Source organism: Notolepis coatsorum (genome assembly GCF_963971535.1).
Source record: "Notolepis coatsorum genome assembly, chromosome: 2".
NCBI classification, from domain to species: domain Eukaryota; kingdom Metazoa; phylum Chordata; class Actinopteri; order Aulopiformes; family Paralepididae; genus Notolepis; species Notolepis coatsorum.
Window position 1 is genome coordinate 147,565,400 of NC_140166.1, and position 24,076 is coordinate 147,589,475.

The 24,076-nt window shown below is 46.7% G+C and overlaps 1 protein-coding gene across 1 annotated transcript in view; it reads left to right on the top strand.

Moving 5' to 3' along the window:
- The window catches only part of LOC311223559 (CUB and sushi domain-containing protein 3-like), a gene marked incomplete at both ends in the record, with an annotated part of 752,195 nt that overhangs the window by 655,921 nt on the left and 72,198 nt on the right, over nt 1-24,076 (top strand). The window contains 2 exon segments of the mRNA XM_084308339.1: nt 593-769; nt 14,547-14,729. Coding sequence (XP_084164465.1) covers nt 593-769; nt 14,547-14,729 — 360 coding nt within the window.

Sequence of the window (24,076 nt, forward strand, 5' to 3'; positions counted from 1 at the left end):
TCTCTCTCTCCCCCCTCTCTCTCCCTCTCTCCCTCTCTCTCTCTCCCTCTCTCTCTCCCCTCTCTCTCTCTCTCTCTCCCACTCTCTCTATCTTTCCCTCTCCCCCCTCTCCCTATCTCTCTCCCTCTCTCTCTCCCCCTCTCTCTCGCTCTCTCTCCCTCTCTCTCCCCCTCTCTCCCCCTCTCTCTCTCTCTCTCTCTCTCTCTCTCTCTCTCTCTCTCTCTCTCTCTCTCTCTCTCTCTCTCTCTCTCTCTCTCTCTCTCCCCATCTCTCCCCCTATCTCTCTCTCTCTCTCGCTCTCCCCCTCCCTCTCTCTCTCCCTCTCTATCTCCCCCCTCTCTCTCTCTCTCCCTCTCCCCCCTCTCCCTCTCTCTCTCCCTCTCTCTCTCTCTCCCCCTCTCTCTCGCTATCTCTCCCTCTCTCCCTGTCTCTCTCTCTCTCCCCATCTCTCCCCCTCTCTGTCTCTCGCTCCCCCCCCTCCCTCTCTCTCTCTCTCTCCCTCTCTCTCCCCGTCTCTCCCCCCTCTATCTCTCTCTCTCCCCGTCTCTCCCCCCTCTCTCTCTCTATCTCGCTCCCCTCTCTCTCTCTCCAGCGGTGCATTGTGGGAACCCAGGGACCCCCACCCACGGCCGTATCTCCCTGGTGGACGGCACCACCTTCTCTCACTCCATGGTGTACTCCTGCATGGAGGGCTACTTCCTGTCCGGTGTGCCCTCGCGCCAGTGTCTGGCCAACGGCACCTGGTCGGGCAGCGCTCCCAACTGCACCTGTAAGTGTCAAGCCTTTATACCTGCCACTTTATACTTGTACACTTTATACCTGCCACGTTATACCTGCCACTTTATACCTGCCACTTTATACCTGTACACTTTATACTTGTACACTTTATACCTGCCACGTTATACCTGCCACGTTATACCTGCCACGTTATACCTGCCACGTTATACCTGCCACGTTATACCTGCCACTTTATACTTGTACACTTTATACCTGCCACGTTATACCTGCCACTTTATACATGTACACTTTATACCTGCCACGTTATACTTGTACACTTTATACCTGCCACGTTATACCTGCCACTTTATACTTGTACACTTTATACCTGCCACGTTATACCTGCCACTTTATACCTGCCACTTTATACCTGCCACTTTATACCTGTACACTTTATACCTGTACACTTTATACCTGCCACTTTATACCTGTACACTGTATACCTGCCACTTTATACCTGTACACTTTATACCTGCCACTTTATACCTGTCACTTTATACCTGTACACTTTATACCTGTACACTTTATACCTGCCACTTTATACCTGCCACTTTATACCTGCCACTTTATACCTGCCACTTTATACCTGTACACTTTATACCTGCCACTTTATACCTTTACACTTTATACCTGTACACGTTATACCTGTACACTTTATACCTGCCACTTTATACCTGTACACTTTATACCTGCCACTTTATACCTGCCACTTTATACCTGCCACTTTATACCTGCCACTTTATACCTGCCACTTTATACCTGTACACTTTATACCTGTACACTTTATACCTGCCACTTTATACCTGCCACGTTATACCTGTACACTTTATACCTGTACACTTTATACCTGCCACTTTATACCTTTACACTTTATACCTGTACACTTTATACCTGTACACTTTATACCTGCCACTTTATACCTGTACACTTTATACCTGTACACTTTATACCTGTACACTTTATACCTGCCACTTTATACCTTTACACTTTATACTTGTACACTTTATACCTGCCACTTTATACCTGCCACTTTATACCTGCCACTTTATACCTGTACACTTTATACCTGCCACTTTATACCTGCCACTTTATACCTGCCACTTTATACCTGCCACTTTATACCTGTACACTTTATACCTGCCACTTTATACCTGCCACTTTATACCTGTACACTTTATACCTGCCACTTTATACCTGCCACTTTATACCTGTACACTTTATACCTGTACACATTATACCTGCCACTTTATAACTGCCACTTTATACCTGCCACTTTATACCTGTACACTTTATACCTGTACACTTTATACCTGTACACTTTATACCTGCCACTTTATACCTTTACACTTTATACCTGTACACTTTATACCTGTACACTTTATACCTGTACACTTTATACCTGCCACTTTATACCTGTACACTTTATACCTGTACACTTTATACCTGCCACTTTATACCTTTACACTTTATACCTGCCACTTTATACCTGTACACTTTATACCTGCCACTTTATACCTGTACACTTTATACCTGTACACTTTATACCTGTACACTTTATACCTGTACACTTTATATCTGTACACTTTATACCTGCCACTTTATACCTGTACACTTTATACCTGTACACTTTATACCTGTACACTTTATATCTGTACACTTTATACCTGTACACTTTATATCTGTACACTTTATACCTGTACACTTTATACCTGCCACTTTATACCTGTACACTTTATACCTGCCACTTTATACCTGTACACTTTATACCTGTACACTTTATACCTGTACACTTTATATCTGTACACTTTATACCTGTACACTTTATATCTGTACACTTTATACCTGTACACTTTATACCTGCCACTTTATACCTGTACACTTTATACCTGTACACTTTATACTTGCCACTTTATACCTGTACACTTTATACCTGTACACTTTATACCTGTACACTTTATACATTCCACTTTATACCTGCCACTTTATACCTGCCTGTACACTTTATACCTGCCCTTTATACCTGCCACTTTATACCTGCCACTTTATACCTGCCTGTACACTTTATACCTGCCTGTACACTTTATACCTGCCACTTTATACCTGCCACTTTATACCTGCCTGTACACTTTATACCTGCCTGTACACTTTATACCTGCCTGTACACTTTATACCTGCCACTTTATACCTGCCACTTTATACCTGCCTGTACACTTTATACCTGCCTGTACACTTTATACCTGTGTGTAGACCTCTACACTACCCAGCCTCTCTAGTGTTTAGACCTCTACTCTACCCAGCCACTCTAGTGTTTAGACCTCTACACTACCCAGCCACTCTAGTGCGTAGACCTCTACACTACCCAGCCTCTCTAGTGTTTAGACCTCTACACTACCCAGCCTCTCTAGTGTTTAGACCTCTACACTACCCAGCCACACTAGTGCTTAGACCTCTACACTACCCAGTGTTTAGACCTCTACACTACCCAGCCTCTCTAGTGTTTAGACCTCTACTCTACCCAGAGTATCTGCAGTGGCGGGTGGCTTCTAGTGCTTAGACCTCTATGCCCAACTTTGATCCTTTCTTAACAACATGTCTGTCTATTGTAACGTTTGTCAACTGCTGACTGACAGCTACTGGATCCTGAACGAATGGACTGTAATGGACTACGTTTATATAACAGCTTTTATCCAAAGCACTTTACAACTTATGCCTCACATTCACCCGTTCACTCACACACTCAGGCACCGGCGGCGGAGGCGACAATGCAAGGTGCCAACCTGCTCATCGGGAGCAATTAGGGGTTAAGCGTCCTGCTCAAGGACACTTTGAGACACTGCCGGGAGGAGCGGGAATCGAACCGGGAACCTTCCGATTACCAGATGGCGCTCTCCCTCCTGAGCCACTGTCGCCCCTTAGGGAATGAATAAAGTATCTGTCTGTCTGTCTGTCTGTCTGTCTGTCTGTCTGTCTGTCTGTCTGTCTGTCTGTCGTTATGTAGACGTTCTGTAAACATTCTGTAAACGTTCTGTAGACGTTCTGTAGACGTTCTGTAGACGTTCTGTAGACGTTCTGTAAACGTTCTGTAAATGTTCTGTAAATGTTCTGTAGACGTCTCTCCTTCGCTGTTGTTCTGTGTTCCGTGTGATGCTGTTATCACAGAGGCTGACACGTGTTATATAGAGAGAGAGAGAGAGAGAGAGAGAGAGAGAGAGAGAGAGAGAGAGAGAGAGAGACCACCCCCCCACCCAGGCTGTGATCTACATGGTAAAACAGCAGATTTCAAACAGCACACTGGTCTCTCAGGGCTCGTCCCTCCCTCCCTCCCTCTCCCTCCCTCCCCCCTCCATGTCGGCATGGTGTCAGAACAGGCTCTGTATCGTCCCGGTCCAACAAATGAGCCATGCGGTAATTAAGAAGCATACAGATCCATATTCAATTTGTGCCAGAATAACTATTTGACTAAATTACATATTGTACCTCTCTGAACATCATCATATTCTCTATCTCTCTCACTCTCTCTCTCTCTCTCTCTCTGTCTTTCTTACAATTGAATCACAAAAGACAAGATTAATGATATGGGCATATTTTTCCATTTTGGACTAAAATGAGACTGTGAGGGAGGGAGAGAGAGGAAGAGAGAGATAGAAAGAGAGGAGAGAGAGGGAGAGAGAAGGATAGGGAGAGAGAGAGGAAGAGAGAGAGATATAGAGCGAGAGAGAGAGAGAGAGAGAGGGCATGGTAGGTACAGGGAGAGAGAGAGTGAGAGAGAGAGCATGGTAGGTACAGGGAGAGAGAGAGAGAGAGAAAGAGAGAGAGATAATCAAGGAGAGGAGATTGACTTAGGGTGCCTCCTCATCCATCTGCTCTTCGTCCACAAGCTCATCACCTCGACAGCTTCCTCTTCATCATCAGCATCATCACTGCGTGCACTCTGACGTGCACTCTGTTCAGGGACACCAACACTGCAGGTGCCAAGATGGCCTCATTACGCCTCCATTAGGGAGCCAATCATGTTCCCGTGGGTTATTGATCACCGAGGTTACCGGATCAAAGTCAGACACCTCTCTCAAGGAGATGCCGCGTTTGTTTTAAATGTACTTAACTTTTTACGAGCCTCGCTCCGTGACTTTGCAGAGGGAGACGGGGAGTTTTCAGAGTTACCAGGGAGGAGAGAAAGTTGTTCGCTGAGCGATGGAATGTTTGACGCTTATGCAGCGAGTGACTGAATAAATAGTATTGGAATTAGAATATCAATCAGTGAGAGTATTCTGCCAGACAGCTTCTATCAATTATATTATTTACATTTTGCGTATTCTTTTTTTGTTGGAGACTGAAGAGGGGGAAAAAAAATATATATATATATATATATATATATATATATATATATATATATATATATATATATATATTTCAAACGAAGATAAAATATATCCCTCACTAGTCTTTGTGGATCTCCTGGCCTGCTGTACATTCTGCTCAAGACACTCGTGAGACACTGAGGTTACCCTCATTTACAGCGATGATGAGCTCACAAAGCAATTTCATACATATAGACACAATAAATAAGAATACAATAAATGTTTTTAATCAGCTAAGACAGACGGCTCAAGACAGACAGGGGTGGACACTTTTCATCAATGGCCTATGTTCCGAAAGGAATAAAAGGCCTAAGTAAGGCCGGCCGGGTAGTGCAGCGGACTAAGCGTCTGTCTACCACCACAGAGCAAGTGGGATCGAATCCAGCTGTGGTGCCTCCGGCTTGGCCGACCGTCCATACTAACACAATTGGCAGTGTCAGCGGGTGGGAAGCCGGCGAGGGTGGGTCCTGGTCGTTGTAAACAGCGACTCCTACAGTTCGGTCGGGGTGCCTGCACAGCAAGGGAAGGATCTGGGAGAGGTAGTGTGATCCTTCCACACGTTACACTCTCCCAGTGAGAGTCCGCGCTGCCAGGTGAAAAGAAGCGGTGGGCTGGGTACACATGTGTCGGAGGAAGCATGTGATAGTCTCTGCCTTCCCAGACCGACGGTAGGGGGTAGAGTATGCAACGAACAGGAAGGGGATTGGGAATTGGCATAACGACTAACATTGGGAGGGGAGAAAAACGGAAAAAGAAGGGGGAAAAAGATAATAAAAAAAAAGGCCTAAGTAAGTAAGTAAGACAGTTACAAGTCGACACACAGTGGTCAAAGATCATGCTTTTAAATGCAGCAAGAGAAGGAAGAACCTTCAGCTTCAGAGTCAGTTGGAGGGCGTTCCAGGTGTTACAAGATACAAGATACAAGATAATTTAATGCCACACAACAATGGTTGGTGGTAATTGTTTTCGGTACAGATTGTTAAGCACTGGTTACATCAAACATGAAACAGACATCAAACATCAAAAACATCAAAAACGCCCCCCTCCCACCTCCCAATCCCACAATAAATACATATATACATAAATACATATAGGACAGTCACGGTAACAGTGTCAGTCAGTGACAGATGCTTGCCCGTCTGTGCAAAGGGGGGCGGGCCAGGGTGTTCAGTGTTCGGACTGCTGTGGGGAAAAAACTGTTTGTGAAGCATGTGTGTCTGGTTAGGATGGACCTGTAGCGACCTGAGGGCATGTGCTGGAATAAGTGGTGTGCTGGTGTTGGAAGAACCTTCAGCTTCAGAGTCAGTTGGAGGGCGTTCCACGTGTTGGAAGAACCTTCATCTTCAGAGTCAGTTGGAGGGCGTTCCAGGTGTTGGAAGAACCTTCAGCCTCAGAGTCAGTTGGAGGGCGTTCCAGGTGTTGGAAGAACCTTCAGCTTCAGAGTCAGTCGGAGGGCGTTCCAGGTGTTGGGAGAACCTTCAGCTTCAGAGTCAGTTGGAGGGCATTCCAGGTGTTGGAAGAACCTTCAGCTTCAGAGTCAGTTGGAGGACGTTCCAGGTGTTGGAAGAACCTTCAGCTTCAGAGTCAGTTGGAGGGCATTCCAGGTGTTGGAAGCATCAAAGGAAAAGGCTGTTTTTCTAGTTCAGAGTAAACTCGAGGAACCCTGAGAACCAAGCAGTCATCTGAAAGTGTAGAATAAGTTCCACGATTCCATTCCAACAGTGTTGTGATGTCAGACTGAGTCCAACAGTGTTGTGATGTCAGACTGAGTCCAACAGTGTTGTGATGTCAGACTGAGTGCAACAGTGTTGTGATGTCAGACTGAGTGCAACAGTGTTGTGATGTCAGACTGAGTCCAACATTGTTGTGATGTCAGACTGAGTCCAACAGTGTTGTGATGTCAGACTGAGTCCAACAGTGTTGTGATGTCAGACTGAGTGCAACAGTGTTGTGATGTCAGACTGAGTGCAACAGTGTTGTGATGTCAGACTGAGTCCAACATTGTTGTGATGTCAGACTGAGTCCAACAGTGTTGTGATGTCAGACTGAGTCCAACAGTGTTGTGATGTCAGACTGAGTCCAACAGTGTTGTGATGTCAGACTGAGTGCAACAGTGTTGTGATGTCAGACTGAGTGCAACAGTGTTGTGATGTCAGACTGAGTCCAACATTGTTGTGATGTCAGACTGAGTCCAACAGTGTTGTGATGTCAGACTGAGTGCAGTAAGGCGACAGGCATTTGGTAGGTCACGGAACCAATGTGACATTTGGTAGATCAGGGAACCGATGTGACATTTGGTAGGTCACGGAACCGATGTGACATTTGGTAGATCACGGAACCGATGTGACATTTGGTAGGTCACGGAACCGATGTGACAGATACAGGGCGGTTGTGGAACGACAGTAAGGATCTGTTCAGGACTCTCTCGAGGATGTTCCATCTGTAAGGGCCTCCTCTCATCCTCTCAACCTCATTTTAATAGGTTTTAGGTTGTATATTTTAGATTTGTATTAATTGTTTTTTATTGTATTTCATTATTTGTTACTGTATTTGATGAATGAATGAATGAATGAATGAATGAATGAATGAATGAATGAATGAATGAATGAATGAATGAATGAATGAATGAATGAATGAATGAATGAATGAATGAATGAAAACGTTATTTAACAGATTGCAGAATGGGTACAATACAGTATGGCTCAATACACACAATTGTTAAGGGGATGCAGACCAGAGAAAGACGTTTGTCTTGTTTACATCAGGGTCCCCATTTTCAATTCATAGTGACATTTATGACATACACAACATACATGACATCATGACATTTATGGCATAGGGACATACATGACATACAGGTATATAGCACTGTTATATTTGTGACATATATGATATCACTGCTGTCGGGACAAAACCTCATAACTCCAAAAACCCAACTTTTCAGCAGATGAAAAAAACGAACACAGATTTGAGGGTGAATAGAGTTTGGAGGTTTAGACAGATGATCGGTTTAATGCTTTCCCATTGTTTAAACTTTGTAAAACCCCCACACACATATGGAGGATGATCTACGGAGTTGATTTATATATAAAAAAAAAAATGGAGTTATGAGGTTTTGTCCCGACAGCAGCGATATGCAAATATACAGTACTGTTACCCATAGATCCTGACAGAGAGTATATACATATGATGGGGAGGAGACTGTACATTAGGAGGGGGTGGGTGGGTGGGAGAGAAATATACATATGGTGGGGAGAGAATATACATACGGTGGGGAGGAGACTGTCTATTAGGAGGGGGTGGGGGGGTTTGGACATTTACGGTGGCCAGGTTCGAATCGCAGCCTCCCGTAGGTGCTCTTTTAGAGTGGTTTTGAAAGTGGGTAGGGATTCACATTCCTTTACAGCTTTGGGTAGGGCGTTCCACATTGATGTGGCATAATTGCTAAACGTGTTTAGTCCCTTGTTTGAGCCAAATCTGGGTTTAACATGATTTGTTGAGCTTCCTCTGGTGTTGTGGTTCTGGTATTCACTGACCTTTGGGAAGTATTTTGACATGTACATGGGTATCTTTGTCATATAGTGTATATTGTAGACCAGGCCCATTGCAACTTGCTGTACTCTGTCGTCTACTCTAAGCCATCCTAGGTTGTCAAAGTGGGCAGGGGTGAGGTGGGTTCTAGGAGTAAGGTCAAGCAGTAGTCTGACCAGTTTGTTTTGTGATGTTTGTAATCTTGTTTTAGCGCCTTTGAGGTGCTTTGGTACCATGAGGTGCAAGCATAGTCGTAGTACCCTTGAATGAGTGCTCCTGCCAGAGTCTTCAGGGTATTCTTGTTTACCAGAGAGGAGATCCGGTACAAGAATCTAGTTCGTTGGGTAACTTTTTTTATTACCTTGGATGCCATTTTGTCACAGGAAAGATTTGCCTCTAGGATGGAACCTAGGCATGTAATTTCATCTTTCCTTGTGACAATATTGTCACCCACTGTAACTGAGAAGCCGTCGGTCTTGCTGAGTTTGTTATTTGATCCGAAGAGAATGTACTCTGTTTTACCCAGATGTAATGATAGTTTGTTATCAGCGAGCCAGGTGCAGATGTTTTCCTCACCCCTGCGTGGTGCGCACACCCTCGCTTTACCCACAGGCTCTGACAAGTACATGTTGTTTCATGCACTCATACTCTCATACAGGGGTGTAAAAAGTACCCAGAAATTATACTTAAGTGAAAGTATGGGTAATGTCTCAAAATCATACTCAAGTAAAAGTCAGAGTATCTGGCTAAAAACACAGTTGAGTAAGAGTCAAAAAGTTTCTACTTTTAAATTTACTTAAGTACTAAAAAGTAAAAGTAAAAACTTGTTTTCTGACTGTCCATTCTTCTGATAGCAGCTCAAAGATCCCTGCTTTCTAGTCTTGCACAATGACCAATCAGAGAGCTGTTCAGTAAGTGATGTGTGGATTAAAAAGAGTTAAGAGAGAGCTGTTCAGTAAGTGATGTGTGGATTAAAAAGAGTTAAGAGAGAGCTGTTCAGTAAGTGATGTGTGGATTAAAAAGAGTTATGAGAGAGCTGTTCAGTAAGTGATGTGTGGATTAAAAAGAGTTAAGAGAGAGCTGTTCAGTAAGTGATGTGTGGATTAAAAAGAGTTATGAGAGAGCTGTTCAGTAAGTGATGTGTGGATTAAAAAGAGTTATGAGAGAGCTGTTCAGTAAGTGATGTGTGTGTTGGATTAAAAAGAGTTAAGAGAGAGCTGTTCAGTTAGTGATGTGTGTTGGATTAAAAATAGTTAAGAGAGAGCTGTTCAGTAAGTGATGTGTGTTGGATTAAAAAGAGTTATGAGTCAAGTCAAGTCAAGTACATTTTATTTATATAGCACATTTCCAAGCAGCGGCAGCTGGCACCAAAGTGCTTCACAGGCAGGTTGATAAAAAACAAAATAATACGATGCAAGATATAAAATTAAAAACACAGTAAAACAATGCATGTAATAAAAACAGGTAGGACACAGTAAAACAAAGAGGATAGAAGGGCCAGAGGTCTAGTGGTGATTAAGTGGGGGGGAAGGCCAGGGATTGATTGATTGATTGAAAAGTTTATTAACAGATTGCAGAATGGGTACAGTACAGTACAGCTCAATACATACAATTGTTAAGGGGATGCAGACCAGAGAAAGACTTTCGACTTGTTTACATCAGGGTCCCCCATTTTCAATTCATCATAATTGAAAAAGTGAGAAAAGTGATTTAAAAACCTGCATGGTCTGGGTGGCCCGTATGTTGAGGGGGAGACTGTTCCACAGTCTAGGCGCTGCGGTGGAGAAGGCTCTGTCTCCCCTAGTCTTGAGCCTAGTTCTAGGCACCATCAATAGCAGCTGGTCAGCTGATCTAAGGGATCTGTGGGGGGTGTGGCGGTGCAGGAGCTCAGATAGATAGGGAGGAGCTGTGCCACTTAGTGATTTAAAAATATTTAGGGCTAATTTAAAATCTATTCAAAAGCGAACAGGCAACCAGTGGAGCGAGGCCAGAACTGGGCTGACGTGCTCATGTTTTTTTGTTTTGGTGAGGAGGGGTGCGGAGCGTTCTGCACCAGTTGTAGGCGGTTGAGCAGGGATTTGTCTGTCTGTGTAGAGGGCATTGCAATAGTCGAGACGAGTGGTGACAAACGCATGTATCACCGTCTCTAGGTTACTTTGGGAGAGGTATGCCTTTGTTTTCGCCAGGAGTCTGAGGTGGCTGCGCTCGGGCAGGCGTTTCAGCGTCATGCCCACCCGGACTAACAGACTGAAGTTTAGTTTTTATCCCAGGGCCATATGTGCACTAAACTCAGCTAACATTTTAAACAACAATCTCCCTGCACCCCACACGCACCACTAAGGGATAGTGCAATTATCTTTTATACCCCCCTGTTTATGTTTATGTTATGTCTAGGGCTGACCTTCGAAGCTTTTTTTGGCAATCGAAGCTTCGGGGCCGAGCTTCGATTTAATTTTTTATTTTTTATTTTTTTTCTTATGTTGTGGGACTTGTACAGCACTTTGGTAAACTTTGTTGTTTTTAAATGTGCTCTATAAATAAAGTGGATTGGATTAATGAATTAAGTAGCCCCTTTCGTGACTGTGACGCAGCCAACAAGGTATCACTCGGCTGTGTGATTTAATTCAAGGTGGATCGCTGTTGTCGTTTGAACAACTTCAGATGTCATGGGAACTACCAATCCCCCAAATCAAGAATGTTTAAGATGAATGAAGTAAGATTTAGATTATTTGAAATATGGCCTGTGTAGACTAAACTATGCACAGAATTATATCAGTCTACAAGGTCCGGATCCTACATGGTCCGGCAATGTAGACCTTGTAGACTCCACTACAGACCAATTATCAGTGAATGTTCATGCATTTTTAAGAAGGGCTACTTCCACAAAAAAACAAAGAACTCACCAAAACATCTCAGTAGCACCTTACCTAAATGTTCTATTTCATATATGGAGATTCATATTTATTTATGTATTGCATGCATTTCTACATTTTATTTCCTATTTTGTTTATTCATCCCAGTATCTTTCTTTCTTATGTGTGGAATTCTACAAGGCATGTAGGTGTGTGTTTGAGGATGATATCCTTCACAGGCAATAGTGATGATATAATTTTGGCAGTGCTGAGCTGGGTTACTTTCCTCCAGTGTATTTGTCCCCCGGTCCCACCCAATGGCCCCACGCGCGCACGCGCACACACATACACACACACACACACACACACACACACACACACACACACACACACACACACACACACACACACACACACACATACACACACACACACAAATCGAAGTAATTTTTTTTTAAAGCTTGTGCCTCTCTCTCTCTCTCTCTCTCCTCTCTCTCTCTCTGTACCTACCATGCTATCTCTCTCTCTTCTCTCTCTCTCTGTACCTACCATGCTATCTCTCTCTCTCTCCTCTCTCTCTCTGTACCTACCATGCTATCTCTCTCTCTCTCTCTCTCTCTCTCTCTCTCTCTCTCTCTCTCTCTCTCTCTCTCTCTCTCTCTCTCTCTCTCTCTCTCTCTCTCTCTCTCTCTCTCTCTCTCTCTCTCTCTCTCTCTCTGTACCTACCATGCTATCTCTCTCTCTCTCTCTATCTCTCTCTGTACCTACCATGCTATCTCTCTCTCTCTCTCTTCTCTCTCTCTCCTCTCTCTCTCTGTACCTACCATGCTATCTCTCTCCTCTCTCTCTGTACCTACAGTACCATGCTATCTCTCTCCTCTCTCTCTCTGTACCTACCATGCTATCCCTCTCTCTCTCTCTCTCTCTGTACCTACCATGCTATCTCTCTCTCCTCTCTCTCTGTACCTACCATGCTATCTCTCTCTCTCTCCCTCTCTCTGAAGACTCTTGTTTCATCAACAAATCATCAACAATGAGGCAGAACACAGTGAATGTATCAGTTTTTGTTAATGCACTTTATTTCTTGCTGAAAAATAAATGCTATGTAGCTAAATGGCTCATGCGAGGTATAAAGATGGTGGCTTTCTGAGATTTTGAGCAGGATGTGGAGTGACTCGTTCAACCTTTCTGATTGGTTAAAAATGGCTTTCATGTTTGAACTACATCGCCACCTACTGCTTTGGCATTGTACTACATGTATATAGTAGACGAGACAAAACGACGTCTAACTTAACTCTAACTTGCCTGCCAATACGTGATGATGTCGGGTAGGTTGCGACCCTCTCTGCGCCGCCCCCTATCTCCCTGTCTCCGGCTGTCTCGGAGCGATGACCGGAGTGTTGAACGTCCCGTGATTAAGACGGGGAGGATGCGACCCTCTTTGCGCCGCCCCTGTGCCTCAAATAGATCCGCTATCAGCTCTATCTTTAATCTTTCAAAATGTTCAGTTGCTATCGCTATCAGCTCTATCTTTAATTTTTCAAAATGTTCAGCTGCTATTGCATGCACTCATCTGTGTTTCACTACACACATGAGTGCATGCTTACCAACTGTCAGTCTGCAACACTACTATCACCGACATCTAAAGGCCTCTGCATGCTACAGCAACTTCAAAGCAACTGCACCACAACATCGACAAAGCAACAGTGTTTTAGACACTCTGCCTTTATGCTTCTGCAACATCGATGCGCAAAGTTAGTTTAACTAAAGTTAGTTTAGGTTCGTGTTAACGTTAGATAATGTACAAAATAAACGTATTTCCGGTGCTTTTAGACGTCGCTCTTTTATTTTGAAATCCCCCGACCGGAAGTATTTGTGATGTATTCTGCTTGTGTAACTTTAGGTTAGTTTTAACGTTAGCTGGCAGCTACAGGCACTCGAGGTCGAGGAAGAGCTGCTGAATTTAATCGGCAGGAGGAGAGAGAGCTCGTCAAAGCTGGATATATCCCTGTGACTGTGGTTGTAGGCACGAAAATGCAGCTCGAACTACCTGTTATTATATTAAATTAATATACAACTTGTCCGTGTCCAGTCCTTTCGAACTGCCCCACCGTCCGTTCATTGTAAACAATGATGCATGTAATTATATTAACGTTACTGTGTGTTGTTGTAGCTATGTTAATCAATTCTGAATGGCATTAACGTTAGTTGGGTATGATAGAGCATTGAATAGCATCAAGTTCAACGCTAGCTGGCTGGCTACAACAATGGAGGATGGTATTCTCTGCGGGACCAATATTATTATATGACAGCCCCGCCCCCATTCGCTAACCAACCAATCACTGCTACGCAATATCAACGCAACGGTTGTTTAGGTTAGATTTGGGTGAAAGGTACGCAACATCCTCACAACACAGTCTACAAGACCCTCTAAAACAACCGCGCTGAAATCGCGCTGATGTTGTGTTGAAGTTGCTTTGAAGTTGCTGTAGCAGGTAGAGGCCTTAAGAAGGAGATCCCCCCTTGAATGGCCCTTCTAAGGTTTCTCTCCTCCACACTGCCTGTGGTGAATTGTTTCCTATTGTTAGGTTTTAGTGAGTTTTTCCTTACCTTCGCGTGGGGTATGTCTGGGAGTGTTTGCATTCATTCATTTATTTTGCATTTATTTAAAATTTGTTGGACCTTATGGTGTTCTTGTTTTGTCCTTGATTTATTGTTATGTTTCTTCTTGACTTGTTTAAAGAAGACGTGTCCGGCCCATGGGGACATTAACGTGTGTTGTCGGGCCTTACAAATAAATTTGATTTGATTTGATTTGAATACGCAGCGTTCTGAAAAGCGAAATGAAATTAAATGAAATGGCCCTAGTGTAACCGCAGCCTGAGGCCAGCATGTGACTGACACCAGCATGCCCCCCCCTCCTCTCCCCTCCCCCTCCTCTCCCCTCCTCTCCCCTCCTCCCCCCCCTGCCTCTCCCCCCCCCCTCCTCCCCCCCTGCCTCTACCCCCCCCCCCCCCTCTCTCCCCAGTGATCACCTGTGGGGACCCAGGCGTTCCAGCCAATGGGCTGAGGTTGGGTGATGACATCACAGTGGGCCAGAACGTGACGTTCTCCTGTCAGCCGGGCTTCTTGATGACGGGAGGAGTCAGTGATGTCACCGTCACCTGCACCCTCAACGGCACCTGGAGCGCCACTCTGCCAGCATGCCAAGGTACACACACACACACACACACACACACACACACACACACACACACACACACACACACACACACACACACACACACACACACACACACACACACACACACACACACACACAGACTAACACACACACACACACACACACACACACACACACACACACACACACACACACACACACACACACACACTAACATACACACACACTAACACACACACTAACACACAAACTAACACACACACACACGAATTGATTGATTGATTGAAAACTTTATTTAACAGATTGCAGAATGGGTACAATACAGTACGGCTCAATAAATTGTTAAGGGGATGCAGACCAGAGAGAGACTTTCGTCTTGTTTACATCAGGGTCCCCCATTTTCAATTCATCAAGACATGTATAACATACCAGATTTACAAATATACAGTACTGTTTAAGAGTACACTGCCTGTCATATAGACCCTGGCATTGGAAACTCTGATTAATAGACAGAGTTTCTAAAAAGAGAGTATATACATTATATACATTTGAGGGGGAAGAAACTGTACATTGGAGGAGGTTGGGTTTGGACATTTAAAGGGGCCAGTTTCGAATTGCAGTCTCCTGTAGGTGCTCTTTGAGGGCGGTTTTGAAGGAGGGTAGGGATTCACATTCTTTTACTGTGGGTAGGGCGTTCCACATTGATGTGGCATAATTGCAAAACGTGTTTAATAATAATAATAATAATAATAATAATAATAAATTTAATTTGTAACGCACCCTACATTCCTGAGAGTCTCAGTGCTACAGAGTTAAAAATAATAGAATACAAATACAAATAAAAAAGAAGAACACATAGCAGAACAACATATGAATAAGACATAAAAACGAATAAAAGACCTTTCTAAAAAGGTAGGCCTTGAGTCCACGTTTAAAAGTATTAACAGTTTGTGGTGCTCTCAGGTGGATGGGGAGAGCATTCCACAGTCTGGGCGCGGCCGAGCAGAAGGCTCGATCGCCCATGGTGTGCAGCTTAGTCCTGGGGGCTTTGAGGAGGTAGGCTGTGCCGGAGCGGAGGGAGTGTGAGGAGGACTGGGGGTGAGGAGTTCCTTGAGGTAGGCAGGGGCACCATTGTGTACACACTGGTGAGTGAGGAGGGAGACCTTGTACTCGATCCTGTGTTCCACGCGGAGCCAGTGAAGTGATCTGAGGGTGGGGGTGATGTGGTCATGTTTGCGCACCCTCATCAGGATCCTAGCAGCGCTATTCTGGATGGATTGCAGTTTTTGAATGCTTTTACTAGGGATCCCGATGAGGAGTGCATTGCAATAGTCCAGCCTGGAGGAGACAAAGGCGTGGACAAGTTTCTCAGAATCTGCCAGAGTGAGTGAGGAACGGAGTTTAGTGATGTTTCTGAGGTGAAAGAAAGAGGTCTTGCAGAGGTGTTTGATGTGGGTCTCGAGTGAGAGGTGGCGGTCCATTTTCACGCCCAAGTTAGTGACAAGGGTGGAGAGAGGAATGTCCTGGCCGCGTGTAGCTTATTGCCAGCGGAAGAGTGCAAGAATGCTTCCGCATTCGTCACCGTACGCCAGTACGGTAATGCGCCTTTCCTTTCGCCCCGCTCAGACAAATGCATGTATTACATTGCAACACAACGCAGCATTTCCGCGTACATTGCAACGAATCACTTGGAGTTTGAAAGTGATATCAGAAGAAACTACTCAACCTATATATCGTTTTATATATAATTGTACCAACACAGATATTAGGCAGTACACACATTGTCCTGCAATACATGTACAGTGAATGCACAGCTACATTCGCCATATATTTCTATCGCTGCTGCGGTCTACAGTGAAATGCAATATTATTATTATTATTGTAAAGATTATCATTACAATCGCAGCCTGGAGGGGCAATGTTACAAGTGTACGAGGGCTGTGTGCAAAGAGCACAGCCTCTCAATTTGCACAACGTGCACAAAATAATAATTGCAATGATCTTTACAATAATAATAATATTGCATTTCACTGTAGACCGCAGCAGCGATAGAAATATATGGCGAATGTAGCTGTGCATTCACTGTACATGTATTGCAGGACAATGTGTGTACTGCCTAATATCTGTGTTGGTACAATTATATATAAAACGATATATATTTTAGCGACTAGCCCACTAGCGTCCTGCTAGTTAAAGACAGCCGAGGTTGAGTAGTTTCTTCTGATATCACTTACAAACTCCAAGTGATTCGTTGCAATGTACGCGGAAATGCTGCGTTGTGTTGCAATGTACTACATGCATTTGTCTGAGCGGGGCGAAAGGAAAGGCGCATTACCGTACTGGCGTGCGGTGACGAATGCGGAAGCATTCTTGCACTCTTCCGCTGGCAATAAGCTACACGCGTCCTGGCCGGAGAAGGAGATGCGAGCTACCGTGGACAGGGTGAGCAGCTTCAAGTACCTGGGGGTCCACATCTCAGAGGACCTGACATGGACAACACACATAGACTCAGTCGTAAAAAAGGCGAAGCAGCGCCTCCACCACCTGAGACAGTTAAGGAAGTTCAGAGTATCTGGGAAGATACTCCAGTCCTTCTACTCCGGAGCTGTAGAGAGCATCTTGACTGGAAACATCACTGCCTGGTATGGCAACAGCAGGGCACAGGACAAGAAGGCCCTACAGAGAGTGGTGCGCTCAGCCGAGCGTACCACGGGTATTGCACTACCAACCCTGCAGGTCCTATACAACAAGAGGTGCAAATCCAGAGCCTGCAGGATAATGAAAGACCCTCACCACACCAACAACAGCCTGTTCATGCTGCTGCGGTCAGGAAAACGCCTGCGAGCACCAGTAACGAGGACAGAGAGACTTAGGCTCAGCTTCTTCCCCCAGGCCATCAGAGCCTTGAACACTGAACTCTTCACGCACAAGCACACATGAGCACACACACAACACACACACTGTACACGCTCACACACTAGCAGCCACTTTAACATGAGCACACACACACTCATGCTGCACACGCTCACACTATGGACACTTTACAGAAGGAAAGGTCACTTTAAGAATAGTATAGCTTGAGATTGTAGAATAATAATAATAATACATCTATTTTATATAGCGCTTTTCCAGGTGCTCAAAGACGCTTCACATGGGCAGGAGAGACAAACTATGGCAAAAAAAAAAATAATAATAATAAAATAAAACCGACAGAATTAGAGGTCAAAAGCATGATTGAAAAGGTGGGTTTTGAGGGCTGATTTAAAAGATGTCAGGGTGTTTGCATCACGGATATGGCTGGGGAGGGCATTCCAGAGGGAGGGGGCAGCAGCAGCAAAGGCCCTGTCGCCCCAGGTCCGGAGCTTGGTCGTGGGAGGTGTTAGGCGGTTGGCATCTGAATATAGAATATAGCATTGTATAGCAGTGTACATAAAGACCCAATGCCTCATCTGTAGCTAACAGTGTACTGCACTGCCACAGGACCTAGCATGTCCTACCATGCTCTGTAAATAGCTCATGTACAGATACGGATATGCCTACTTTGTTTACTTGTTTATTGCACTATGTTGCTCTATTGGTTGGACTCTTAGTATTATTACTTGTATTATGCACATCGTTGCGGGCGGGACCCCCTGCATTTCACTGTATACCTGTATGCCGTGACAAATAAAACTCTTGTATCTTGTATCTTGACCAGCATGGCTTCCGTTTTGGAGCTGTTGACCTGTAGAAACCTGTGGTTCATCCACGCCTTAGTCTCCTCCTGGCAAGCGGTCAGTGTGGGGGGTGATGAAGGTGATGATGGTGTAATCCGTATATGCAGCTGGGTGTCGTCAGCATAGCAGTGGAACGACACACCGTGCCGGCTGATGATGCGGCCGAGGGGGAGCATGTACAGGGTGAACAGCAGGGGGCCGAGGACGGATCCCTGGGGGACACTGCATGTGACGGGGTCGGTAGAGGATGTTGCACCTCCCAGGGAGACACACAAGAGGGACTGGAACAAGCCCAGGGCTAGGTCACGGAGTCTGACATCGGAATGGAGACAGTCCAGGAGGATAACATGATCCACCGTGTCAAAGGCAGCCGATAGGTCGAGAAGGACCAGAATGGATGGGGTTCCAGCATCCGCCGCCATCAGAAGGTTGTTAGTGACCCTGACCAGGGCTGTCTCTGTGCAGAGCGGAACCCAGACTGAAACTTCTCGAAGATGTTGTTGTCTCTGAGGTGTGCTTGGAGCTGCACCGCAACTACCTTCTCCAGTACCTTGTAGAGGAACGGGAGATTGGAGATGGGCCGGTAGCTGACGAGGGCCTCTGGGTCCAGGGTGGGTTTCTTCAGGAGGGGGGTGATGATGGCAGTTTTGAGAGCGGGCGGAACGTGGCCAGCCTGCAGGCAGAGGTTGATGGTGCTGGTCATTAGGGGACCAATAGTGCAGATGTTGGCTTTCACCAGGGCTGTGGGGAGGGGATCCAGGGCACACGTGGATGACTTCATCCTCCCGATGATGGCCTCGACCTCACGCTGCGTGGTGTCACTGAAACAGCGGAGGAGCTGGGAGACTTCAGGCTGTAGGACAGCAGGTGGAGCAGGTGAAGAAGAGGAGCTGGGGAGGACGGAGCGGATGCCCTCAACTTTGGCTGTGAAAAATGACATGAAGTCATTACACCGCTTCTCAGTGGTCTCTCTGTGTGCCTGGGTTTGGGGTTTGAGGAGGTGGTGTATGGTGGAAAAAAGCTGTTTAGAATTGCCAGGGCTATTGTTGATGATGTTGGAGTAGAACCGTGACCGAGCGTCCTTAAGGGCTTTGGAGTAGGCCTTTTGGTGCTCTCTGTAGACCTCTCTGTGCACGGTGAGTCTCGACGTAGTGAGGCGTCACTCGAGGACACGGCCAGCCACCTTCATCACCCTCAGCTCGCTGGTGAACCAGGGGGCAGAGCGTGAGAACGTAACCATCTTAGATTTCACGGGGGCGTGAACATCCAGTGTTTAGGGCGTTAGGGTTAGGGTTAGGGCGTTCCACATTGTTGTGGCATAATTGCGAAAAACGTGTTTAGTCCCTTGTTTGAGCCGAATCTGGGTTTAACATGATTTGTGGAACTCCCTCTGGTGTGATGGTCGTGGTATTCACTGACCTTTGGGAAGTATTTCGACATGTACATGGGTACCTGTGTGGTGTAGTGTATCTTGTAGACCAGGCCCATTGCAAGTTGCTGTACTCTGTCGTCTACTCTAAGCCACCCTAGGTTGTCAAAGTGGGCAGGGGTGAGGTGGGTTCTAGGAGTCAGGTCAAGCAGTAGTCTGACCAGTTTGTTTTGAGATGTTTGTAATTTAGTTTTTAGCGCCTTTCAGGTGCTTTGGTACCATGAGGTGCAAGCATAGTCGTAGTACCCTTGAATGAGTGCTCCTGCCAGAGTCTTCAGGGTATTCCTGTTTACCAGAGAGGAGATCCGGTACAAGAATCTAACACTAACACACACACACACACACACACACACACACACACACGCACGCACGCACGCACGCACGCACGCACGCACGCACGCACACACACACACACACACACACACACACACACACACACACACACACACACACACACACACACACACACACACACACACACACACACACACACACACACACACACACTAACACACACTAACACACACTGTTACAAAGGATCAGATTAAACCGAATATATATATTTATTGATTGATATATATTGCCTAGTATTTGTATATCGTTTGATATCCCTTGTATATTCCTTGTACATATACACGGAATATCCCTTTAGCCTATTACAGACCATAATATTTCATTCTCCTATTGGATAGCGTGCCACCAGTGCCAGTGTTTTACCCCCAGAGTCGAGTTCAAAGCTACCGTCAAGGCTTGTCTCAACATGCCCGGTTCTGCCCAGGACTACGAGACAGAGAGGAGGCTGGCACTAGATTATTCCCCGTACATATAAATATGGCGCAGGTGGATACAGAAGTAGTTCAGTTCAGTCCGCAGTCCGTTCAGTTCGAGTTCGAGTTACCCAAGTGAAGCCTCACCCACTATGCAACGTGCGGTGAAGTGGGCCCGTATTGCCCCAAAATAGTCTTGTTTTATCCTAATACGTTTGTTCAACGTATCGTTCGCTCCTTACTAGTAAGCCTTCATTACGAGTCAAAGACCAAGTGAAGTGAGCAATTGTGTGTCTAAATAGAGCACTTATAGCCGCGTGCGAATAGGATAGTGGAGTATCATAGCTTGGTTGAGTAACGTCAAGTTCAACATAGTTAATGTGAAGTACCACGCACCGGAGGATCTACACCGGTGATTGCAGAGCCCCTTTCCGGCTGGATTATTATTCTTATTGCTTTGACCAGGCTGTTGGAGCGGAGGAGAATCGTCTGCACCCAGCCACCCACTGCTGTGGGATCTGCCGTGAGGAGCATCGTTCGAGCCCGTCTCTATTGGAGAGGCCGACCGGCTTTCACCTGTGCGGCGCGCACACTGGGATTACAACTGTCTTTCGTCTGCCGAGCAGGGAGTAATATACCGCCTCCAGGAGCCTATTGAGTACCCGCTGACCCAGACCTTGCATTAGAGCATTGCCTCCCCCTGCTGGCTTACAACCGGTGGAACCCCCCTACCAGTATCCCCTAGATATAATTCCTAATATTCAAGTTGTATAATTACCTCCTGCGTAACCAGAGAATGGACATTCATTATTGATTTGCCTACACACATTCCTTTGCCTTATAAGCGCATTCAAAGTGAAGTAGTAAAGTATATTATGTACCTTTTTCTGCAATAAATACTTAAAGACAACTTTGTGTAGAACCGATTTCATTGTGGGGAAGTGTTCATCATCATATACTCGTGTACGGTATGGCCAGTATAATGTACATAAGACGGTAGTGGTTTAATGATACCATACTTGATTAATACAGTCAGGGAATTGTACCCCTCAGTTACAATTGGTCCTTCGAGCCGGATAATAATTAGCGTAATATTAATATAATATTAATATTGACATGGCCTATGATGAACACTCCACAAAACGGTTCTCCTAAGCTAGATCGCCCGCAGCGCAGACGGCAGCCACCTCCCTATCTAGAGGCATACACTGTCAGTCCAATACCTAGCTTTAAAGGGAAGTTAAATACGGATAAAGTAACTAAAGCGGATAGTAAAATTATGTCCAACCCTACCGACCAGGCTACCCCGCCAATAGAGACCCTAGTGGGTTCTAACGTAACTGACCAAGCTCACGGTGGGGACCAGGAGGGACCTGACATGACTTTACCCCCCGCCAACGTCGACGAGGTAGTCCCCGGAGAGCTCCAGGATAAAGAAAGCCCTCCCGGGACGGAACGCGACCCACCACAAGAAGAGACGCGCACCCAGGAGATGGATCTCCTCGGTACGCGACAGGAGAACGGATCTCCAACGAGTACTGCCGGGAGCCGATCACCTCGACCGGCGTCTTCCCCCAGCGAGGCGGACAAGATGCTGGCACAGGCACTCATCGCCACCCTGGCAGCCTCTACCGAACGCGATCGACTTCAGGGTGAACGCGATCGACTCCAAGCGCAACAGACGAGCGAGCGCGAACAAGCTGCAGACGAACGAGAGCGCCTTCACGCGCAACTCCAAGCGCAAGCCCTCCGTGAACGCGAACATTCTGCAACCGAGCGAGAGCGCTTCCAGGCGCAACAAAGGAGTGAAGACGACCGCATAAGACTGGAGACCAGACGCCTCCAGACGGAAGAGAACATTGAGAGAAGCCGCGCAGATGCGCAGCACGCCGCAGCCAATGCGCAGCGCGACGCAGCCAATGCGCAGCGCGACGCCGCCCATGCCCAACGCGAGACAGAGCGCGACCGGCTGCAGGCGCAGCTGATGGACAAATTGATCACCATGGCGACACCCCCTCTCTCCGCACGGAGCTCCCGGAGATCGTCAAGACAAGGGTCTAGGACGCATTCCCCTACCCGACCAAGCGACCCGGGACCCCGCCAACAGGAGGATCCTGTCCACGTCACCGAACCCCCTCCCCGGCCGGTCCATACGAGACCCAGCAACCGGGAAGAACCGGACCACGCCGAGAGACTGAACAGAAGACTCCAGGTCCTAGCAGAGGAAGAGGAGGAGGAAGAGGAGGAATGTCAAGCCGACCAGCAGCAACGTACTCTGGACCAGGAGGCCCAGTACAGCCCCGACCAGCAGCAACGTACTCTGGACCAGGAGGTCCAGTACAGCCCAGACGTCAGCCCCGAGGCCCTGCGCTACAAACCCCCGACTCAACTCACGGGTGAGTTTGGCGCACCGTCAGCCCCGAGGAACAGCACCTGGGTACCCGACCTTCGGTACCCACCAAGTACCAGCCCAAGACGACACGCAAGAGGAGACTCGCCTAGGAGGCCTCTCCCCCAATGCTCACCGATGTGCCAGTCATCCATGGCATCGTACCATGGCACACCGACGTTCCCGGACTTCACACACGAGAACAGAGCACAGTACACAGAGCTACGAATGTGCTTAGAGACTATGCTGTCCGACGTACCAGATGAACCGTACAAGTATGCTATCCTACTCAAGCACCTGAAGGTGCCCAGAGCGCACAATATAGCGCTGGCATATTCCAGCTCTACTACCCCATACACCGCGGCTCTAGTAGCCCTCGACCAACGTTACGGACGCATATGGGACTATGTGATACAGGAGATAAGAGACATTGACCGTCTCCCCCCAGCCAGAGACAACAGAGCATTAGATGACCTCGCTATCAAGGTACAGTCCCTGGTAGGGATGCTGGGGTCCCAAAGGGAAAAGGGGATCTATGAACTGTACGCTAACTCTAATGTAGAGAGGATACTAGAGAAGCTCCCTCCCGCCCGACAAGAGCGCTTTCGGCAGCAGAGAGACCACCGCGACCCCAGCGGTCCAGAGGCATCCCTCCTAGACCTATCTGAGTTCCTCGCCAGGGAGGTCAGTAGCCTACGACTCGACACGTTCGTATGGAGTGGACCAAGCCCAAGACTCGGACCTCGGGGATCAACAGATAACCGTCGGTTGGTGACCGTTATGCACCAAGCCGAATCAGTACCGCAGCACAGGAACCACAACACCCCCTCGACGAAAGAGGACCAGTGGAAGATTGAGTGCCAGTACTGTGAGGGAGAACACCGGCTGTATCAATGCGAAGATTTCAAGAAGCTGACCACGGATGATGTGAGTCACTGGGTCAAGGACCACCGCCGCTGCTTCCGCTGCGCGCGCAGCCACCTAGCAGCTGAGTGCCGCTTGAAGAAGAAGTGCAGCAGGTGCGGTGGCACCCACTTGGAGGTCCTGCATGACATCAACAGGCGTCAGCCAGG